Source organism: Octopus bimaculoides, chromosome 21 (assembly GCF_046866305.1).
Source record: "Octopus bimaculoides isolate indiv1 chromosome 21, ASM4686630v1, whole genome shotgun sequence".
Lineage (NCBI taxonomy): Eukaryota > Metazoa > Mollusca > Cephalopoda > Octopoda > Octopodidae > Octopus > Octopus bimaculoides.
Window position 1 is genome coordinate 24298059 of NC_142948.1, and position 18264 is coordinate 24316322.

General features: G+C 37.0%; 2 protein-coding genes across 3 annotated transcripts in view; one reads left to right on the plus strand and one right to left on the minus strand.

Annotated features, from left to right (window-relative positions):
- The window catches only part of LOC106875255 (coiled-coil domain-containing protein 180), a 177197-nt gene extending 161276 nt beyond the window's left edge, over positions 1-15921 (minus strand). For both annotated transcript variants that reach the window (XM_089338941.1, XM_089338940.1), the window contains exons 1-6: positions 15508-15921; positions 12232-12368; positions 10108-10196; positions 8571-8625; positions 6532-6583; positions 5523-5627 (exon numbers count right to left, since the gene is read on the minus strand). In XM_089338941.1, coding sequence (XP_089195067.1) covers positions 5523-5627; positions 6532-6583; positions 8571-8625; positions 10108-10196; positions 12232-12368; positions 15508-15576 — 507 coding nt within the window. In that variant the 5' untranslated portion in view covers positions 15577-15921. The remainder of the gene's footprint in view (positions 1-5522; positions 5628-6531; positions 6584-8570; positions 8626-10107; positions 10197-12231; positions 12369-15507) is intronic.
- A 126-nt stretch (positions 15922-16047) lies between these two features.
- LOC106884221 (26S proteasome non-ATPase regulatory subunit 5) overlaps positions 16048-18264 on the plus strand; it is a 57253-nt gene continuing 55036 nt past the window's right edge. Inside the window, exon 1 of the mRNA XM_089338942.1 lies at positions 16048-16244. Coding sequence (XP_089195068.1) covers positions 16066-16244 — 179 coding nt within the window. The 5' untranslated portion in view covers positions 16048-16065. The remainder of the gene's footprint in view (positions 16245-18264) is intronic.

An 18264-nucleotide genomic window follows, 5' to 3' on the forward strand; every position in this document is an offset into this window, starting at 1 on the left:
TACGTCAAAAGTACTGAATGGATCTTTATGAAATTTGGAAATTATATTCTATGTATAACGGCCATAACTCCCATGAAAATTCATATATTTTTGATGTTGATGAAATTTTAACCCGAACATAACAGATGAGCATTATTTGTAATTCAACGGTACAACAGTGTAAGACTACCCTTTCAGGTATACTTACATTGTGATTTCTGCAATGTGGTGCATAAATTGTCAAGTAAATGAGACGCAGCTTTGCCTCCACTGATTCACTTGCAAAGTGTTGAGTAAAATTATTTCGTTGCAGACCTCCTTTGAGTCTTTTTATTATCACTGCGACACACATAGTCCCCAGTTGGTAACATTGATTTCAAGGCCTTCCCAGATGAGAGACTGGTTGTTCTAAGACATTTATCGATTGTAAATTTTGTCTGCAATTTGGAAATTACATTCTATGCATAACGGCCATAACTCCCATGAAAATTCATATATTTTTGATGTTGATGAAATTTTAACCCGAACATAACAGATGAGCACTGTCTGTAGCTGGTCTTCTCTTGGAAGAGCCCTGCTTCTCACATGGACAACTGTATGTTGGCTGCTCAAGAGTGGGCAGCAAAAAAAACCTATTTGCATATGCTCCACAAGGGAAAACAAGGAACATTGTTTACAACGAGGTGTTATAATCACAACAGCAAGAAAGTATGTACATGATCGCCTTCTTTTACGAAACTTCATTGACTTTCATATATTTATATTGATATACATATATATACGTGTGTTTGGGTGCGTGTGTGTGTATATATATATCTCTATATATAAAGATGAGAATGTGTGTCTGTCTGTCTGTGTGAATCCCTAAAACTCGAGAACTACACAACTCTCTTTTACAAACCCAGTGAAAATACATATATTTCATATGTCAAAGAAATTCAAGCAATACATATAACACCAAAGTTAAAAACATTCCCAACAATTCCACAATCCCCAACCTCCAGACCTATTGAAGAAACTGTTATCATCAACTGACCAAGATTCCTAACATTTGCAAAACAAAATTAGACAATACGACGCTGTACTACAGATGACATCATTTGGAACCACAAGAGATTTAACTGAGGCAGCATTCATCCAAACTTTCAAGATCCAACCTCAGATTTATCATCGCATTGTCTCTCTACTACCTCTGTCAAATGAATCACCAAAATTGGCCTTTCATTATTTATAATCTGTACCTGTTTGTTTGGTTACGAAATAAAATACACAAAATGTGTTTCTGAATTATGTGTATTTACTTTATATACATATGAGTTGAAAACTTTCTTCTAGCATTCCACTTAATGTCTATGTTCCATGCTGGCATGGATTGGAGAGTTATTAATGTAGAAATATGGTATCGTAGCTACTAACAGTTGAGGGTTGCGTAGTCTAGACGACGTTTTTAGATTTCATTATTCTCTTTAACCCGGGCAACGCCGGATGTTTCTGCTAGTCTATACATATAAAAATGAGAATGTGTGTCTGTCTGTCTGTCTGTGTGTGTGTGTGTTTCCCTAAAACTCGAGAACTACACAACCAATTTCATTCAAATTTTACACATGTCTTACTTAGGGTTCCGGTTGTGTTTTAGTCAAAAAAATTTTTTAACTTCTTGCAGAGTTCGAGCCCACGGCAACATAATATCTCCTCCACTATTTAAGTATTACGTGTCAATAGTGAAACAAAAACACTCATGTCAAATACTTTCACTTTAAAAATGAAACTATTCCACTAACTGAAACAATCACATTTCGATACTGTAAAGACAGATACTTTCACTTTAATGGTGTGTGTATAATATATATATATATACAGAGAGAGAGAGAGAGAGAGAGAGAGAGAGAGAGAGATGTATATGTATACATATACATGTATATGTACACGTATATGTATAGATATATATATAGATATACATCTATATGCATACATGTATATGTATACATATGTGTAGATGTATATATATAGGTGTACATCTAATATGTACACATATATAAATGCATACAGATATCTATACATATATACACCCATACACACACACATATATATGCACACAAACACACACATTAGTCATTTGTTTTCTTATCCAAAACTACGTCAAAAGTATTGAATGGATCTTTAAGAAATTTGGAAATTATATTCTATGCATAATGGCCATAACCCCCATGAAAATTCATATATTTTTGATGTTGATGAAATTTTAACCATACAGATTACACACAAATAAAGTAATATTTCTAAAATTCTTTCTTCTTAGAAGTTACAAAGACCCCTTCATGGGGACTTCACACCCACAATTTAGTCATTTTTCCTAAGCAAAGATGAATACAGTTGTACCATTGGTAGCTATAGGGTCACCCGAACATAACAGATGAGCATTATTTGTAATTCAACGGTACAACAGTGTAAGACTATCCTTTCAGATATACTTACATTGTGATTTCTGCAATGTGGTGCATAAATTGTCAAGTAAATGAGACTCATCTTTGCCTCCACTGATTCACTTGCAAAGTGATGAGTAAAATTATTTCGTTGCAGACCTCCTTTGAGTCTTTTTATTACCACTGCGACACATATAGTCCCCAGTTGGTAACACTGATTTCAAGGCCTTCCCAGATGAGTGACTGGTTGTTCAAAGACATTTATTGATTGTAAATATTTTCTACCTATCGGTAGAGTGGTCATTTGCAAACTCCAGAGGCGACACTTTCATTTCCCTTTACTCCAAACGTCACACATTGTTGTTTCTATTGAGTCATGCCCTTCCAATTGCTATAGATCCATAATACATCTTAAAGCTGTACCTGTCACCTGTATGGTGAGGAATCCTACATTGGGGAGAAGTAACGACTAGGCTACGGTAGCTGACTGATTATCGTGATCATTCGTCTTTTGCTTTCCTGTAGCTTTGCTCTCTTTTACAAACCCAGTGAACATACATATATTTCCTATTTCAAAGAAATTCAGACAATACATATTACACACAAGTTAAAAAGATTCCCAACAATTAAACTTCTCTGGTTGACATTAATACACCCATCACCAATAGGGGCCTTAACTCCCACAATTTTCAGCTCCATGAGCTCCATTTTTCAGGAGCAAAATTCTTTTAAGGTCCATGTAGTGTCTTAGGCCAAAAAATTTTTTTACTTCCTGCATAGTTCGAGCCCACAACAATATCTTATCTCCTCCACTATTTCAGTATTATGTGTCAAAAATGAAACAATAACATCACTCTACTGTAATGTCAGATACTTTCACTCTAACACTGAAACTATTCCACTATTTCAGTATTACCTGTCAAAAGTGAAACAATAACATGTTGCTACTGTAATTTCAAATATTTTCACTTTAATATTTTCAATTTCATACTGAAACTATTAAAGTGAGACTATACTCTCACATATATACAGGCATACTATAAGACCTAAGTAAAAACATTCCCAACAATTCAACTTCTCTGGTTGACATTAACACCCCCACCCCCAATAGGGGCCTTCATTCCCACATTTTAGAGCTCCATGAGCTCCATTTTGCAGGAGCAAAATCTTTTTTACAGGTTCCAGAAGACTGAAATTTTGGAATATGCGCATAAAGATCAATAGTATGGGATACATGTCTCATGATTAGAATTTTTTTAGGGTGTGTAAAGAGGGAAAGAACCCTCATGTGCAATTTTGATGAAATTCGAATCATATGTATTCCAGTTCCTTACAGAAAATATAACAGAAAAGTCTCATTTTTCAATTGCATGTAACACGGGCAACGCCGGGTATCTCTGCTAGTATATATATATATATATATATATATATATATATATATATATATATATATATATATATATATATCTTAAAAACAAGGATGTTGGACAGTAAGAAAATAAGAAAAAAATGTGAAGAAGGTTGGTACAAAAACTGAAACGAGTAAAACGAAATGAAAACTAAGATCCTCATCCTCCCTGATTGTAGAAAGCTCATTAAATACAACTGGTTTGGAACAAAATAAAAGAAAATATGTTAAAGTCTGGGAGACAGCAACTCAATTTGGAGTGGGTGGCACCCTCCAATTCAATAAAAGAAACCTGTCTGCGAGTCTACACTTGCTAAAAGTTTCAGATCTCAAATTAAGCAGTGTGTTGGAATTGCTGGATCAAAGAAGAATACGAGTTGCATTTCTTAAATCCATTAACATTATGGCTTGGATTTCTCCACTATTCTCCACCTAATTGTGTGAGATGTGGAGCTGCTCTTGAAATTCCATACATGGCTACTTTTATCAATGTGCTGGAAAGAAGAAAGGCGATTTGCATAACATCTCTTGAATTTACCCTCACATAACCTGATGTAATTCTTCTATTCAATTGATTTGTCTTGCAGTGCAGCCTCGTATATGTCGGAGTTTATCGTACACACCTGGTCAAGTGGGCGAGCTTCAATATGAAGAACATTACAACTTGCAAAAATCACCAAGAGACCCTTCCCAGTTATAACTGTGAAGACCCTGAAACTTGCCCACTTGACCTCATGTGTGTGTGTGTGTGATATAGAGGGAAAACATTACCGGTGAGTAGTTGCCAGGTTATTATTCTCACAATGCCTAAACAAAATATGTGTGTGTGTGTGTATATATATATATTCCTCCGTGGTACAAGTTTAATTTGTGTATACAAATTTAATTTGTGGTCCGTGGGAAGAGCCATTTTAACGATGCGTCCTGCCCTACTCTTCGAAACGCCTGTGTTAGAATGGGGGTAGCTGATGAAGGAAAATGTTCTCTATGTGACCTGTGTTTGTTTTGTACTCTGGTTATTATTATTTTTTTGTCTACGTTTTGTTTGCAATGTCCTGTACCCAGATATGCACCTATATATACAGGTAGACGTAGGTATGCACATACCTGTACGTATATATGCATATACTCATTTATTATTTGTTTTATCATCATCATCATCATCATCATCGTTTAACGTCCGCTTTCCATGCTAGCATGGGTTGGACGATTTGACTGAGGACTGGTGCAACCGGATGGCTACACCAGGTTCCAATCTGATTTGGCAGAGTTTCTACAGCTGGATGCCCTTCCTAATGCTAACCACTCAGAGAGTGTAGTGGGTGCTTTTACGTGTCATATATATATATATATGTATATATATATATATATATATATATATATATATATATATATACACACACATACATAAGTGGTAATTCATCTGTAATCAATTTAACATTATGAAACTATAAAATATAGCCAATAGAGAGTTAGTCTGAATCAAATCTTCACACCATTGCAGACACATGAGGAAAAGATAACAATTCTATAGAGTTCTAGTGTTAGGATTCCTATTAGCTTTCACTCTGATGTCCCATGTTTGATTCCTATAAAGGACACTACATTAACCAAAATGTTAGTGCACCCCAACATCGTTGCAGCTCACAGTAACAGCACTGTCATCTATCCTTCTTGAACTGTAAGAGGTGCCAAGAAAATTAAAATGATACCTTATCAGATTCTTCGATTTCAAGCAGGCTTTCTGTAACTTTGTCGATGTTCGCCACCTTCTCAGAGAAATCTTTGCAGCAATTTTCAAGCATAACTTCAATGTTCTATTAAAAAATTTAAAAAATGTAAGGCTTCAAATATTTAGTAGAAGGCCAGCAATTTTATGGGAGTGGGTAAGTCAACTACAATGATCCCGATGCTTGAGTGTTAGTTTATTTTATCAATCTTGGAGGGATGAATGCCAAAGTTAACTTTGGGATAGAACAGATGACTAACAAGGAGCAATCTGGAACCAATCAGCAAACTCAAAGATCCTAGATCACCTTTACTGCCAAAGGAAAGGGCTCTCTTCAGTAGTTTTCGTTGATCTACACTCACCACTCTTTACGTTCCTCTTCAAGTGTTACTTGAAGAATTTGAAGAAGATGATAAAATCTTCTTCAAAGAAGAAAGTATCAGTTCTCAGAACTTTCAAATTTTTGCCATGGCCACCACACAAAGTATAGAGTATTCAATTTATATTTACTCAATTTTGCAAGACTGTGGTTTTGGTTCTCAGACCAGCAGTGTGTTATTTTGAGCAAAGCACTTCATTTCATGTTGCTCCAGTCAATTCAGCTATAAATGGGTAACCCTGTGGTGGACTAGCTTTCCATTCAGGGGAATGTTGGTCTACCTGCCTAACCAGTGGGGGTGGCATCATTTGAAAGCTTCAACAACAAGAGGAAGCATACTGTGACCAGCAGTGTATAACATCTGATTGTTTGGTTGCAAGAAAGAATTATCTAAATAAACACATGATACATCAAGCAGGAAGAATTATCAATAGAAACAAGAAAATGGTTAGAACGGAAGAACCTTGTTAGGAACAATGAAGGTTCAAACTTAGGAATGGACAACTAACTGGAATGTTGCATCATATTCAATTATAAGAAATATCCAAGAAGAGAAAAAAATGATCCAAAATCAAGGAAGCATTACAGAGATTATTAAATACAGGAAACTTACTGAATTGATGACCCCAAGATCCTGGTACATATCTTCCAGAGATGTCTCATGTCTAGAAAAGAATGGATATCATTATACAAGGCACTGAACTGATTTTTATAATAAAGTAAAACAGTAGGAACCAGAAACCATTAGTAATGATCTATATTGGCAGACCCTTTATAATAGATGCATTGGGTTAAGAGACTTTTCTAACCAGTTATTTGCATCTTACTTCCAATTGGGAAAAGCCTGATCTCATCTCAGCCTACCTCCAAAATCTCATGAGCATTCCTTTATTCCAAGAACTGCCTTACTGTCCAAATTTCTACATTACATGAATATTTCCATCCAGCCATTTACTCTGCCCAATATTCCTTGTTGGGAAGGGCAGCTGAGCCAATGAGCTGATTGATCCAAGCTGATCTGATCCAAGCTGAGCTGATCCAAGCTGAGCAGAGTCAAGCCGAGCTGATCCAAGCCAAGCTGAGCCAAGTTGAGCTGAGCCAAGCCAAGCTGAGCTGAGCCCCATAAATCTGCTCTGTAAAGACTGACCTGGAGACTAAACAACAATATCATATCCATGGGGAAGCCCCAACATAATTGCCTGACATGCCCAAAATAACAGCTAAATCATACCCCTACCAGCTTTGAAAATGAACATCTACATATGATCATAGACCTTCTACATTTCATCATAGACCTGTTAGCAAAACAACACCATCACATCTTCTATGTAGTGACTTGATTTGCTAAAAGTAACTGTCAAATGTCCTTCAAAATCATACCCTCATTATTTTTTTAAAATAAGGATTGCATTAGACAATGTTTTAAATACAGTTTGTCTGAGAAAAAGACAAGATGGTCAAGGCTGGAATATCTTTGATTATACATCTTATTTAGGTCAATCATGGGCCCTAGGATTCATAAAGCAGGAACTTAACCTGGTTCCTATGGAATATAAGTGGTTGAGATTACAACATTCCTCCTTGAATGGAATAATGGTTTGTTGCGGAGTTACCTTCCCAGCCATTGCTGGAATTTGTTTACAATAGCTGAATGGACAGGAGTAACACGATATGAAGTGCTTGCTCAAGAACTCAACGCACCACCTGGGCTGGGAATTGAAACCACAATCTTACAATTGTGAGTGCAACACCCTAACTAGTAGGCCATGTGCCTTCACTAGGTCTGCAGGTTCAGAAACGACCTTGGGCTAAATAACAATAACAACATCCTTTTCCCTTCTTTTTAACCCTTTCACTGCAAAATTAAATTTCATGGTTATTCCAGCCATGATGTTAAATATCTAAAAAAAAATAGAATTGGTATTTTCTGCAAGTCATGTTGCCTCAATAAACTTGACATATCGCAACAGAAAATAGATTTAAACATGACATTCCTCAACAAAAGATGGTTTGGTATATAAAACTGTTTTTCGCAGTTAAGGGTAATGAAATTTTGAGTGGATATATCTGATTTCTGCAGTAAAAGGGTTAAATTCATAAGTTCACCATCATCATCCACCATTTTAAATCTGGGTTTTGTCCCTGTTAATGGGGGTGGCTGGATCTACCTTGATGCCATAGCAACCACCCTCACAGTGTCTTGCCATCTTTCCTAGTTTTGGGCATTCTCCCTTCTCAAGCCAACCCTCCCAATCTCCTCCTCCACCTGTCCCCTCCACATTTTCCTCGGTCTACCTCGCTTTCGCTGTCTATTTACCTCAAACTCTAGCACCCTCTCCAGAACATGCTCCTCAACCCTCCTCAACACATGCCCATACCACCACACTCCATTTGCCCTTCCCAGCCATTTCACTGATTCCTCCAACCCCAGAATCCCCATCAAGTCCTTAGTCCTCCTCTTATCAAACAGCCTCACCCCACACATTTCTCTCACCATTGCTCTCTCAGTCCTTCTCAAAATTGCCCCTCTCTTTCTCCCTCAAACACCATATCTCACTCCCACACAGCATTGTAGCTCTCACACAACTCCTATAGACCTTCCTTTTCGTCTTCAATGAGAACTGCTTAGAAAAAAAGAAAAAAATTACTTACAGTTTTAGTCGTCTCTCTTTGATTCTCTTGGTAACGTCAGATGAATGTTTGTCAACTATAATAAAAGATGGTTAAAAAATTATATTTATTTAATTTAGCTAATGAACTATTATTTATAATTTAGCTGAAGAACTATTACAGCAGGTTTTACTTATTTATTATTATTTTTTTTGGATGAGTAGTAAATATACATGCATACATTTAATAAGCATTGCTTATACAAATAGACCCTGAACATTACATAGCATCTGCATCATCGTCCTCCTTTTCCATGATGGCATGGGCCAAACAGGGTTTATTGAAGCAGATTTTCTATAGCTGGATGCCCTTCCTGTCACCAACTCTTACCAGTTTCCACTCAGGGGAAGTATTTTCCCATCACCAAACATGTTATCACAGAAATCCAGAAATGAATGGCTTTCATCTACAACAATCACGTGATGTCAAGACAAAGAGAAACAAACACACACACACACATATGCATACATGCACATACACACACACACACACACACACACACACATCATCATCATCATCATCATCATCATCATTTAACGTCCAAGTTCTATGCTGACATGGGTTGGACGGCTTGTCTAAATTACACAAAAATGAAAATAACACTCATTTTAACTCATCTGATTTTAACAGATTTATTTATCAAAATTACATAAAAAATATCTTGAAATACTAAAAAGTAAATTTATTCAATAAAATTGCCATTGGCTTCAACCATATGGCCTCCAGATCGTAATGGAACCTCTTGCAGCTCTCCTGGATGGTCTCCTTGTTTAAATTGATGAATGCTGCCATAATCCTTGCCTTCAGTTCATCTTTGATGTTACAAGGAGCTTTGTTGGTCTCTAGCTCAACTGTGCCCCTCACATAATAATCAAGGGGGTTGTAGTCTGGGGAGTTAGGTGGCCAGATGTTAGGGGTGACGTGGTTACAGAAATTATCTGACAGCTATGACTGGTTTCTTCTGCTTGTGTGGTATGGTGCAGAGTCTTGTTGCCTCATATAGGGTCTTCCAGCAGCCACCCTCTTGATCCAGGGCAGCACTACCTCCTCCAGGCACTTGATGTAAGCCTTTGTGTTGAGTCTGAGGCCATGTGGGAAGATGAATGGAGGCATAACGTCGCCATCATTAGTGATCACTCCAAGTACCATGATGTTGACTGGATGTTTGATTTTTATCACTCTTGGTACATGTTTTGGGGACATAGTAAAAAAGACTGACAGAATAAGTACTAGACTCAACAAAAATAAGTCCTAGGGTCAATTTCAAGGTGGCACCCCAGCATGGCTGCAGTCAAAGGTCTGAGACAAACTAAATTTTTAAAAATGATGTTTCTCAACAGACAATAGTTTCAAATATAGCATTCTACAAAGAAAGATAGATTGGTATATAAAACAGTTTTCTGCAGTTGAAGGCAATGAAATTTGGGGAGGACATAACTGATAATTGCAGCAAAAGGGTTAAATGGTTTACAAAAAGTAAAAAAAAATATTAAAAAAAAAATACAACAAAAAAACTGACCTACGATTTCTGGTAGAGCTTTGACCTCACCCATTTCAACATTCAGAGCAGAACTTTCCTGTCTGGCCTCTGGGTAACATTGAAACTTCCTGAAATTAGAAATAATAAAATGAAATTCCATTTATTATATCAATTATCGTCATTGTTTAGTAACTGTCATTTTCCATTCTGGTATGGGTGAGATGGTTTGACAAAAACTGGTAAGCCAAAGAGCTGCCCCAGACTTTCAGTCTGTTTTGGCTTAGTTTCTATGACCAGATGCCCTTCCTAGAGCAAACCACTCCACAGGGTGTCTTTTATGTTTCACCAGCATGGGTACCATTCACATGTCCCCAGCACAGGGGCCTTTCACGTGTCCCCAACACGAGTGCTTTTCATGTGTCACTGGCATGGGTGCCTTTTGTGTGTCACTGGCACAGGTGCCTTTTGCACGTCACTAGCACAGGTGCCCCTTGTGTGTCACCAGCATGGGCACTTTTTGCATGTCATCGGTACAGGTGCCTTTAATGTGTCATTGGCAGGGGTGCCTCTTACATGTAACCAGCATGGCTGCCTTTAATGTGTCACCAACATAGGTGCCCTAAACATATCACCGGCATGGATGCCTTCAATGTGTCACCCACACAGGTGCTGTTTATGTGTCTCCAGCACTGATCACAACTATGATTTCACTTAGCTTGACATGTCTTCTCAAGCACAGCAAATTACCACTACATATAAGTTTTATGATAATTATATTAGCCATTTAAAACATACACAAAGATGTGATGCTACATCCACTTCTTGTTTTATTTTGAAATACTATAAAATACTAGGGGCAAGTATGGATGTGTGGTTAAGAAGTTCACTTCTCAACTGTGTTTTGAGGTTCAGTTCAACTGCATGGTCCCTTGGGGAAATGTTTTCTATTACAGTTTTGGTCCAGCCAAAGGAGCTTTGTCAATGAATTTGGTAGACACAAACTTAAAGAAGCCTGTTGTGTATATGTATTTGTATGTATGTGTGTGTGCATACAGGAGTGCCAATCACTTAAAGTGGACAGAACTTGTGGAAGAGGGAGATCCAAGAAGACAGATGATGAAGTATTGAAAGCATGGTCGTTGCCAGAACCACCTGACTGGCCCTCATGCTGGTGGCATGTAAAAGCACCCACTACACTCACAGAGTGGTTGGCATTAGGAAGGGCATCCAACTGTAGAAACTCTGCCAAATCAGATTGAGCCTGGTGCAGCCTTCTGGCTCACCAGTCCTCAATCAAACTGTCCAACCCATGCTAGCATAGAAAGTGGACGTTAAACGACGACGATGATGATGTTGACACATTCATATATACATGTATAGATACTCACATTATGTACATTATATAAGGAGGCACTGAGAAGTTCCTGGATTTGAGGGTGTTGTGAAAGGCCCGGCTGGAGGCTCAACCTTCCAAGTTCTTTTACAGGGCTTAGGAAAACTAAAGGGTCCTTGCAATAAGTGTGTGAATCTGAGAGGGGAATATGCTGAATAAAATCATAAGTAACTGATCCTCCTGTATTATTTTTACTCAAAACCAGGAACTTTTCTGCACCCCCTCGCATATACAAGTTTTTTTTTTGTTCCTGTATGTGTATAACGTGATGATAGCTTTTCACATTGTTAACTAAGTTTTGATCTTAACTAAAACGTAAGTAGCCATTGAGATAACTTCTTTTAAATTGTTGACAATATAGAACTATGGAAATACGAGTTTTCGTGAGAGAGACATTACAGACACTATCCTGATATTAATGGTCATACTTCACAATTTCCCTAAGTGCGAAATCCTGTACGCGGGGATGCCTGTAATACAATAAAAATGTATAACGTGGGGATGCCTGTATTACAATAAAAATGGACAGTAGAAAACGTAGTAGAGTGCGCAATGTATACATTAAGTTATGTGTTCGTATGACTTTTATTTTTACCGAGATAGAGTTGTTTCCCTTTAAACATTTAATCTCATCATGTCCTGTGACTGTACAACTACAACTATCGCTACCTTCACGATCACCAAGACAACCACTCTTCCTACAGTTACATAATACATACAGACAATCAATGTTCATGAAAACAAAACTAGTTTTTTTTTTCTTCTCTTACTTGTGAACCTCTTCCTCTTTCTGGGCACTGTCCGACAGTTTGTACGTGAAAGGCAGTTTCAAGAGACCACTGCTTGACTTGAGTTTAGTTTCTTCCCGCTGGCGTTCCACTTGCTTTAATTTGCTGTTAAGCAAGGCCTTGAAACGAAAGAAGAATAAGACAAGGAAATTTACTTATTATTATAAAAAAATTATTGAACACTTGTATGACGATAATTAAGATGAAGATGGCAGTGGTGGTAATGGTGAGGAAGATGGTGTGTGTTCATTCATTAATTTTTATGTCTATCCCTACCCCACAGCATAGATTATCCCAGTGATTCTCAACCATTTCCCCACTATAGACCCCATTGATTTCTATTTACTTGTGTGGACCCTCACAGCCATTTGATGTTTTCAAAAATCCTACTATATTTTTTATAATTAAATACCATTAGGAATTGTATAAAAAAATTGTTAAACTATTTTGTGTATAATAGAAGCAATTTATATATTAACCACAAAATATTATATAGTCTCCCAAAGACCATATGGACCCCAGGTTGAGAGCCAGAGGGTTAGGCGAATGTATTACTGAGACATTGTTTTACAGCCGGATGCCGTTGCTGTTGCTAACCTTTACCTGTTTTTCATGAAAGGGATCTATTATTTCATGTCTTCAAAAGGTACAAAGCCAATGTATGATTTTTTTTATGGGGAAAATGCTAACAGCATCACCACTTGTAGGGCAGTGACCTTCAGAGAAGTGCAAATGTAAATAGATACACATGACTGTATACATACTGTGTGTGTGTGTGTGTGTGAGAGAGAAAGAGAGAGAGAGAGGCCTCTTTCAATTTCTATCTATATCATCATCATCATCGTTTAACGTCCGCTTTCCATGCTAGCATGGGTTGCACGATTTGATTGAGGACTGGTGAACCAGGTGGCTACACCAGGCTCCAATCTGATTTGGCAGAGTTTCTACAGCTGGATGCCCTTCCTAATGCCAACCACTCCAAGAGTGTAGTGGGTGCTTTTACGTGTCATCGGCACGAAGGCCAGTCAGGCGGTACTGGCAACGGCCATGCTAAAAAATGGTGTATTTTATGTGCCACCCGCACAAGAGCCAGTCCAGGGGCACTGGCAATGATCTCGCTCGAATTGCCAGCTAAATGTGGCAGTCTTATAGAGGACAATGTTACTGTTGTTTTTTGCCCCAGGAAGACATCTCCTCCAGCTGGCTAACGACACACAATCTATGTCCAATTAGTATTTGCGAGGGTGGTCATCGCTCCTATCTCTAGCCTTATGTGATACACATAGACCCGGGTTTTTATCTCATTCTGTTAATTTCTTATATATATGCATGCTAATATATGACCTACATTTGACTCCTCATTTGCATAATCACCGAACCTGGAACTGAACTATAGTCTGTCCATAGCACTTACTCAGCATTACCTGACACCTTTGGGTCTTATTGAAACCATTACCTCTCATAACCTATATATATATATATATATATATATGTAATAGGGCTGGTAATGATTAATTTAATTTTAATAATTAACTTTTGAGAAATTAATGATTAATTAATAGTTAATTTTGATTAAAACTCAAAAATATCTGCAGTTGAAAACAAGAAATAGCATAGGCGTTGTCTCACTCAAATGTTGTTGGGTAGCCAGTTACGTAAACACACAAGCATGTTAACAGTATTTTGGTTCAAGTGATGAGCGCATCTCGTTAACAATAGCTAAATAATTGTTCACATGGAACCGAGGTAGCTGCTATGCACAGAACAGTCTTGACAAAGAATGTCAATTTTGGATATCGATGTTCATTAAGTCTCCACCAGTGTGGTGGATCAACTGATTCAGCAACTTTTTTCTCTATTTTATATCGCTGTACTTCATCAGAAGCGTTTTCGACACCCTTTCCTAAGCCTGAGTCAGACTCTATCAGCTTAATATACTTTTCATTAGGTTCGCATGTAATTTTATTGACTCTGTTAGGATCATCTTTTGCATTAGTCTTCAACCGATCATCATTAACATCAACTTCTATTTGTTGTCCAATAAGTAACCAAGTTTGTTCTTTTGAATCGTCTGATAAACACTTCAAGTTTTTATATCGTGGATCAAGTACTGTTGCAATCTGTAATATTTCAATACTTTTCATGTCAGCTACATGTTTGCTGAAGTCATTAACAGATGCTGCCTTGAATTTGGCTATAAAACCTGGATCATCATCATTTACAGTCATGTGCTTTGCCAAAGACAATAACAGTAGCAATACGCTCAACTGCAGGCTTTGAGCCAAACATGGAATATGAGCAAAACCAGTTTGATTAACAGCTGAAACTAAATTTCGTGCATTGTCTGTTACAAGAACCTGGGTCTTTGTTATATCCCAGTCTTTTACAAATTGTTTATATAACTCAGCAACATTGTTAGAATAGTGATGTTCAACAACATGCACACATTCATTAAATTCCATTCACCAGCAATCCAATGGCCGGTGATTCCGCAATAACTTTCATTACCTAGGGATGTCCAAAAACCAGATGTTCACGCAAGTGTCTTTGAATTCTTACTGCTTCTTTAACAATTTCTCTTTTGCTGTTATAAATATCAACCAACATTTTATCAATAGTGCGCCGGCAAAGTAGTTTATATTCGGTATTTTGAAGCGCTGTATGCAATACTTACTGAAGACCATCATCTTTTACTATCGATATTGGTCTACCATTATTAGCTTATCCAGTTTGCAAGTGATATTTTAATGTCACGTTGTACGGTAGCATTCACCGGATGATGAGACTGACGGTGAAACTGACTTAAAGTAGTCTGCTTGGAGGTAGATGACACCGCCGCTGTAGACTGACTAAATGAAGCTGATATTGCGAGCTGAGGTTTCGAATACTGTAGCAAGTGTTTGTTTTGAAGGTGGTAAGTAAGTGATGTGTTAGATCCATGGAATGCAAACGATTTGTCACAACGGATACAATAAACGTTATCAGCAGTTTTGATATTACCGTCAGCCAACAATTTAAATACAAAATGTTCATGTAATTGACCTAACATAGCTTTATATTTCATAACTCAATTCTTCTCCACTGCCATTTTACTGTATTAAACACACACACACTTAAACAGACGCATATGAAATAACTTGTTAGCAGAGAGAAATAACGGGCCGAGGCACGTACATATAATAAAGACAAGGCATAGTTACAGAGAAATAAGGAATAAATACATGAGTATGTGTATGAATAAATATAAATGATAATTACCTGAGCCTCAAAGAGTTGGCCGTATACTTTCCCGCTGGGAACAACACTGACTCGCTCACTCTGCGACATATTGACTTGGAAATTCGTTCAAAAATATTTTTTTCTTCTATTAAACAAACTCAAAAAAAAAAAAAATTTACTTGCTAATTATTACAGGTTAGTTAAAATAATTCGAAGAAATATTTCAAGTAATAGAATTGAGCAAATGTTATGAGGTTGTGAGTGTGTGTGCATTTAAACAAACAAATATTTTGAATGAAAGGAACATTGCGGAACCGTAACAAAGTCTTGTCATTTTTCTTTCTTTTGGTTTTCCTTGGATCTATGTGTATGTACTTTCATACACAAACATACATACACACACATATATATAATTATATATATGTGTGTGTGTTCGTGTTCGTGTATTTTTGTATAAATGTTCTGTATCGTGTTAATTTCTAGCAGAACACAACTCCATCAAAACTAGCGAAGCTGTCTGTTGTTATGACAACCAACGATATCTCGCGAGATTTCCCGCGGGTTTTTTTCTTCCTCTCTCTCTCTACACTTACTAAGATGGCGTTGTCGTGTAACTTGTCCAGTTTGTTGGACTCTTTCCCGACCACAGACGATAAATTGTCTGTCCTGCAACAAATCAAAGTCCTCATAAATTCAACCAGTCGCAAAGAACTCCAGGATGACGTACATAACATATCGTTTAATTTGATATTTGATAGTCTACCAACTTTCAATCGGTGAGTCGGTTCTCGTTTCTTGTTTCATTTACAATTCAGTGTCTTAGGAGAAAAAAATGCTTTTTTTAACTCTAAATGTAGAAATTAACGGTCTATTTTCGGTATTTTGTGGAGGAAATGCAATCTATTAAAGATGTGCAGTTTCTTAAAATACCGAAACGAAATATTGTTTACACAAGAGGTGGTACTGTTGCTGTTACATAGGTAGTATACATAACTAAATCTTATAATTAACTGTTTTTAAATGTTTATCTAATTAAATACTTATATATTTCCCAAATATATATATTTTCCCTCTCGTAAATACGTGTTTTTAAAAGGGGTAGTATTTTTTTCGATCTGTAGTAAACAATATTATGTTTTCATTTCGGTTTTTCAAGAGATCCATTTTATTTTTATACATTCCCCATTTCCTCGTTTACTAATAGCCACAACAAAAAAATCTACTTTCATTTTAAAAGCACGTTTATTGAGAAAGATAAATAAATAAAACATTAATTAAGTTCGAGTACATCATTTTTAAAATATGATGTAACTTTGGTTCTCAACATTGTTCTATTTCCACACAAATCTCTTTATGCCTTTATGTAATATACAGTTACAGCTAATAAACACTTCAAAAAGATGGAAAGGAGAAAAAGGGAAGGGAAAAAACAGTGGAAGACAGAGATGGAGGGGCGATTATAAAATGTAACGAAAGACTAAATATCGTTAGGAAGTCTACAGAATATGTCGACTCGATGTTTAGGATTTCGTTTCGGTATTTCAAGAAACCAATGATGTTTTCATAAATTCTCAATTTCTTCGAAAATAACACCAAATTCTCTAAAATCTTTTCACATTCAACAGAATTACAAAATGTTTGTTGGATGTTGCTTTTTATTCTTTGTTCGAAATTTTTTTTTTTTTTTTTTTAGTTCAGTGTCTGTATAAGAGTCTAGTATTTTCAATATAAACAGCATTTGCAATTTACTGTTAAATTGTCTGTCCTGGTGTAGTGTCCTGGTGTAGTGTCGTCTCTTCATTCAACTATCTCAGAAGAATCGGAAATTATTCAGTGCGCTGTAATTTCTTGGAATGTGTATGCTTTTAAATGTCGTAGAAAAAATTGTGTGATTTTCACCGCTACCTTTCTGTAATTTTTCAGTTTTGCTTTTCTTTTGAAATTTGGAGATTGCTTTTCAACTACATGGTTTCAGATTCAGCTACACTGTGTGACGCCTTAATCAAGTGTGTTCTACAACCCCAGCTTATGAGTCGATTTGGTAAACGGAAACTGAAAGAAGCCCGTCGTGTTTAGGTCCCCACCCCCACCGCTTAACAACCGGTGTTGGTTTGCTTACGTTCCCGTAACCTAGCGATTCGACAAACGAATCTGATAAAATAAGTACTGGGCTTGATTCGTTTCACTAAATCTTTCAAGGTGGTGCCCCAGCATGGTCGCAGAACTATGACTGAACAAGTAAAAGACAAAAATAAAGAAATCTAAAGATTATGATTCTTCCAAAATGTGTGGAACAAACATCTGAGAGAAAATAATTTTGGAAAAAGACAAAAAAAAAAAAAAGAAACGTCAAAACTGAAAAATTACAGAAAGGAGAGGAGGTAGCAAATCATTACTCTTTTATTCTTGTTATAGGTTCATAATCCACTATACCTAAGACGTGTCCCACCCCACCCAAGTTAAATTGTGATTCTGGCATACTAGAGAATTTGCTAGCACCTTGAGCGAGTGTCTTCTACTATAGCCTTGTGAGTGGATTGGGTAAACAGAAGCTGAAAGACAAAGGCAGCGAACTGGCAGAACCGTTAGCACGCCGGTCGAAATGCTTAGCGGTATTTCGTCTGTCACTGCGTTCTGAGTTCAAATTCCGCCGAGGTCGACTTTGCCTTTCATCCTTTCGGGGTCGATAAATTAAGTACCAGTTACGCACTGGGGTCGATGTAATCGACTTAATCCGTTTGTCTGTCCCCTCTGTGTGTAGCCCCTTGTGGGCAGTAAAGAAATAGGTATTTCGTC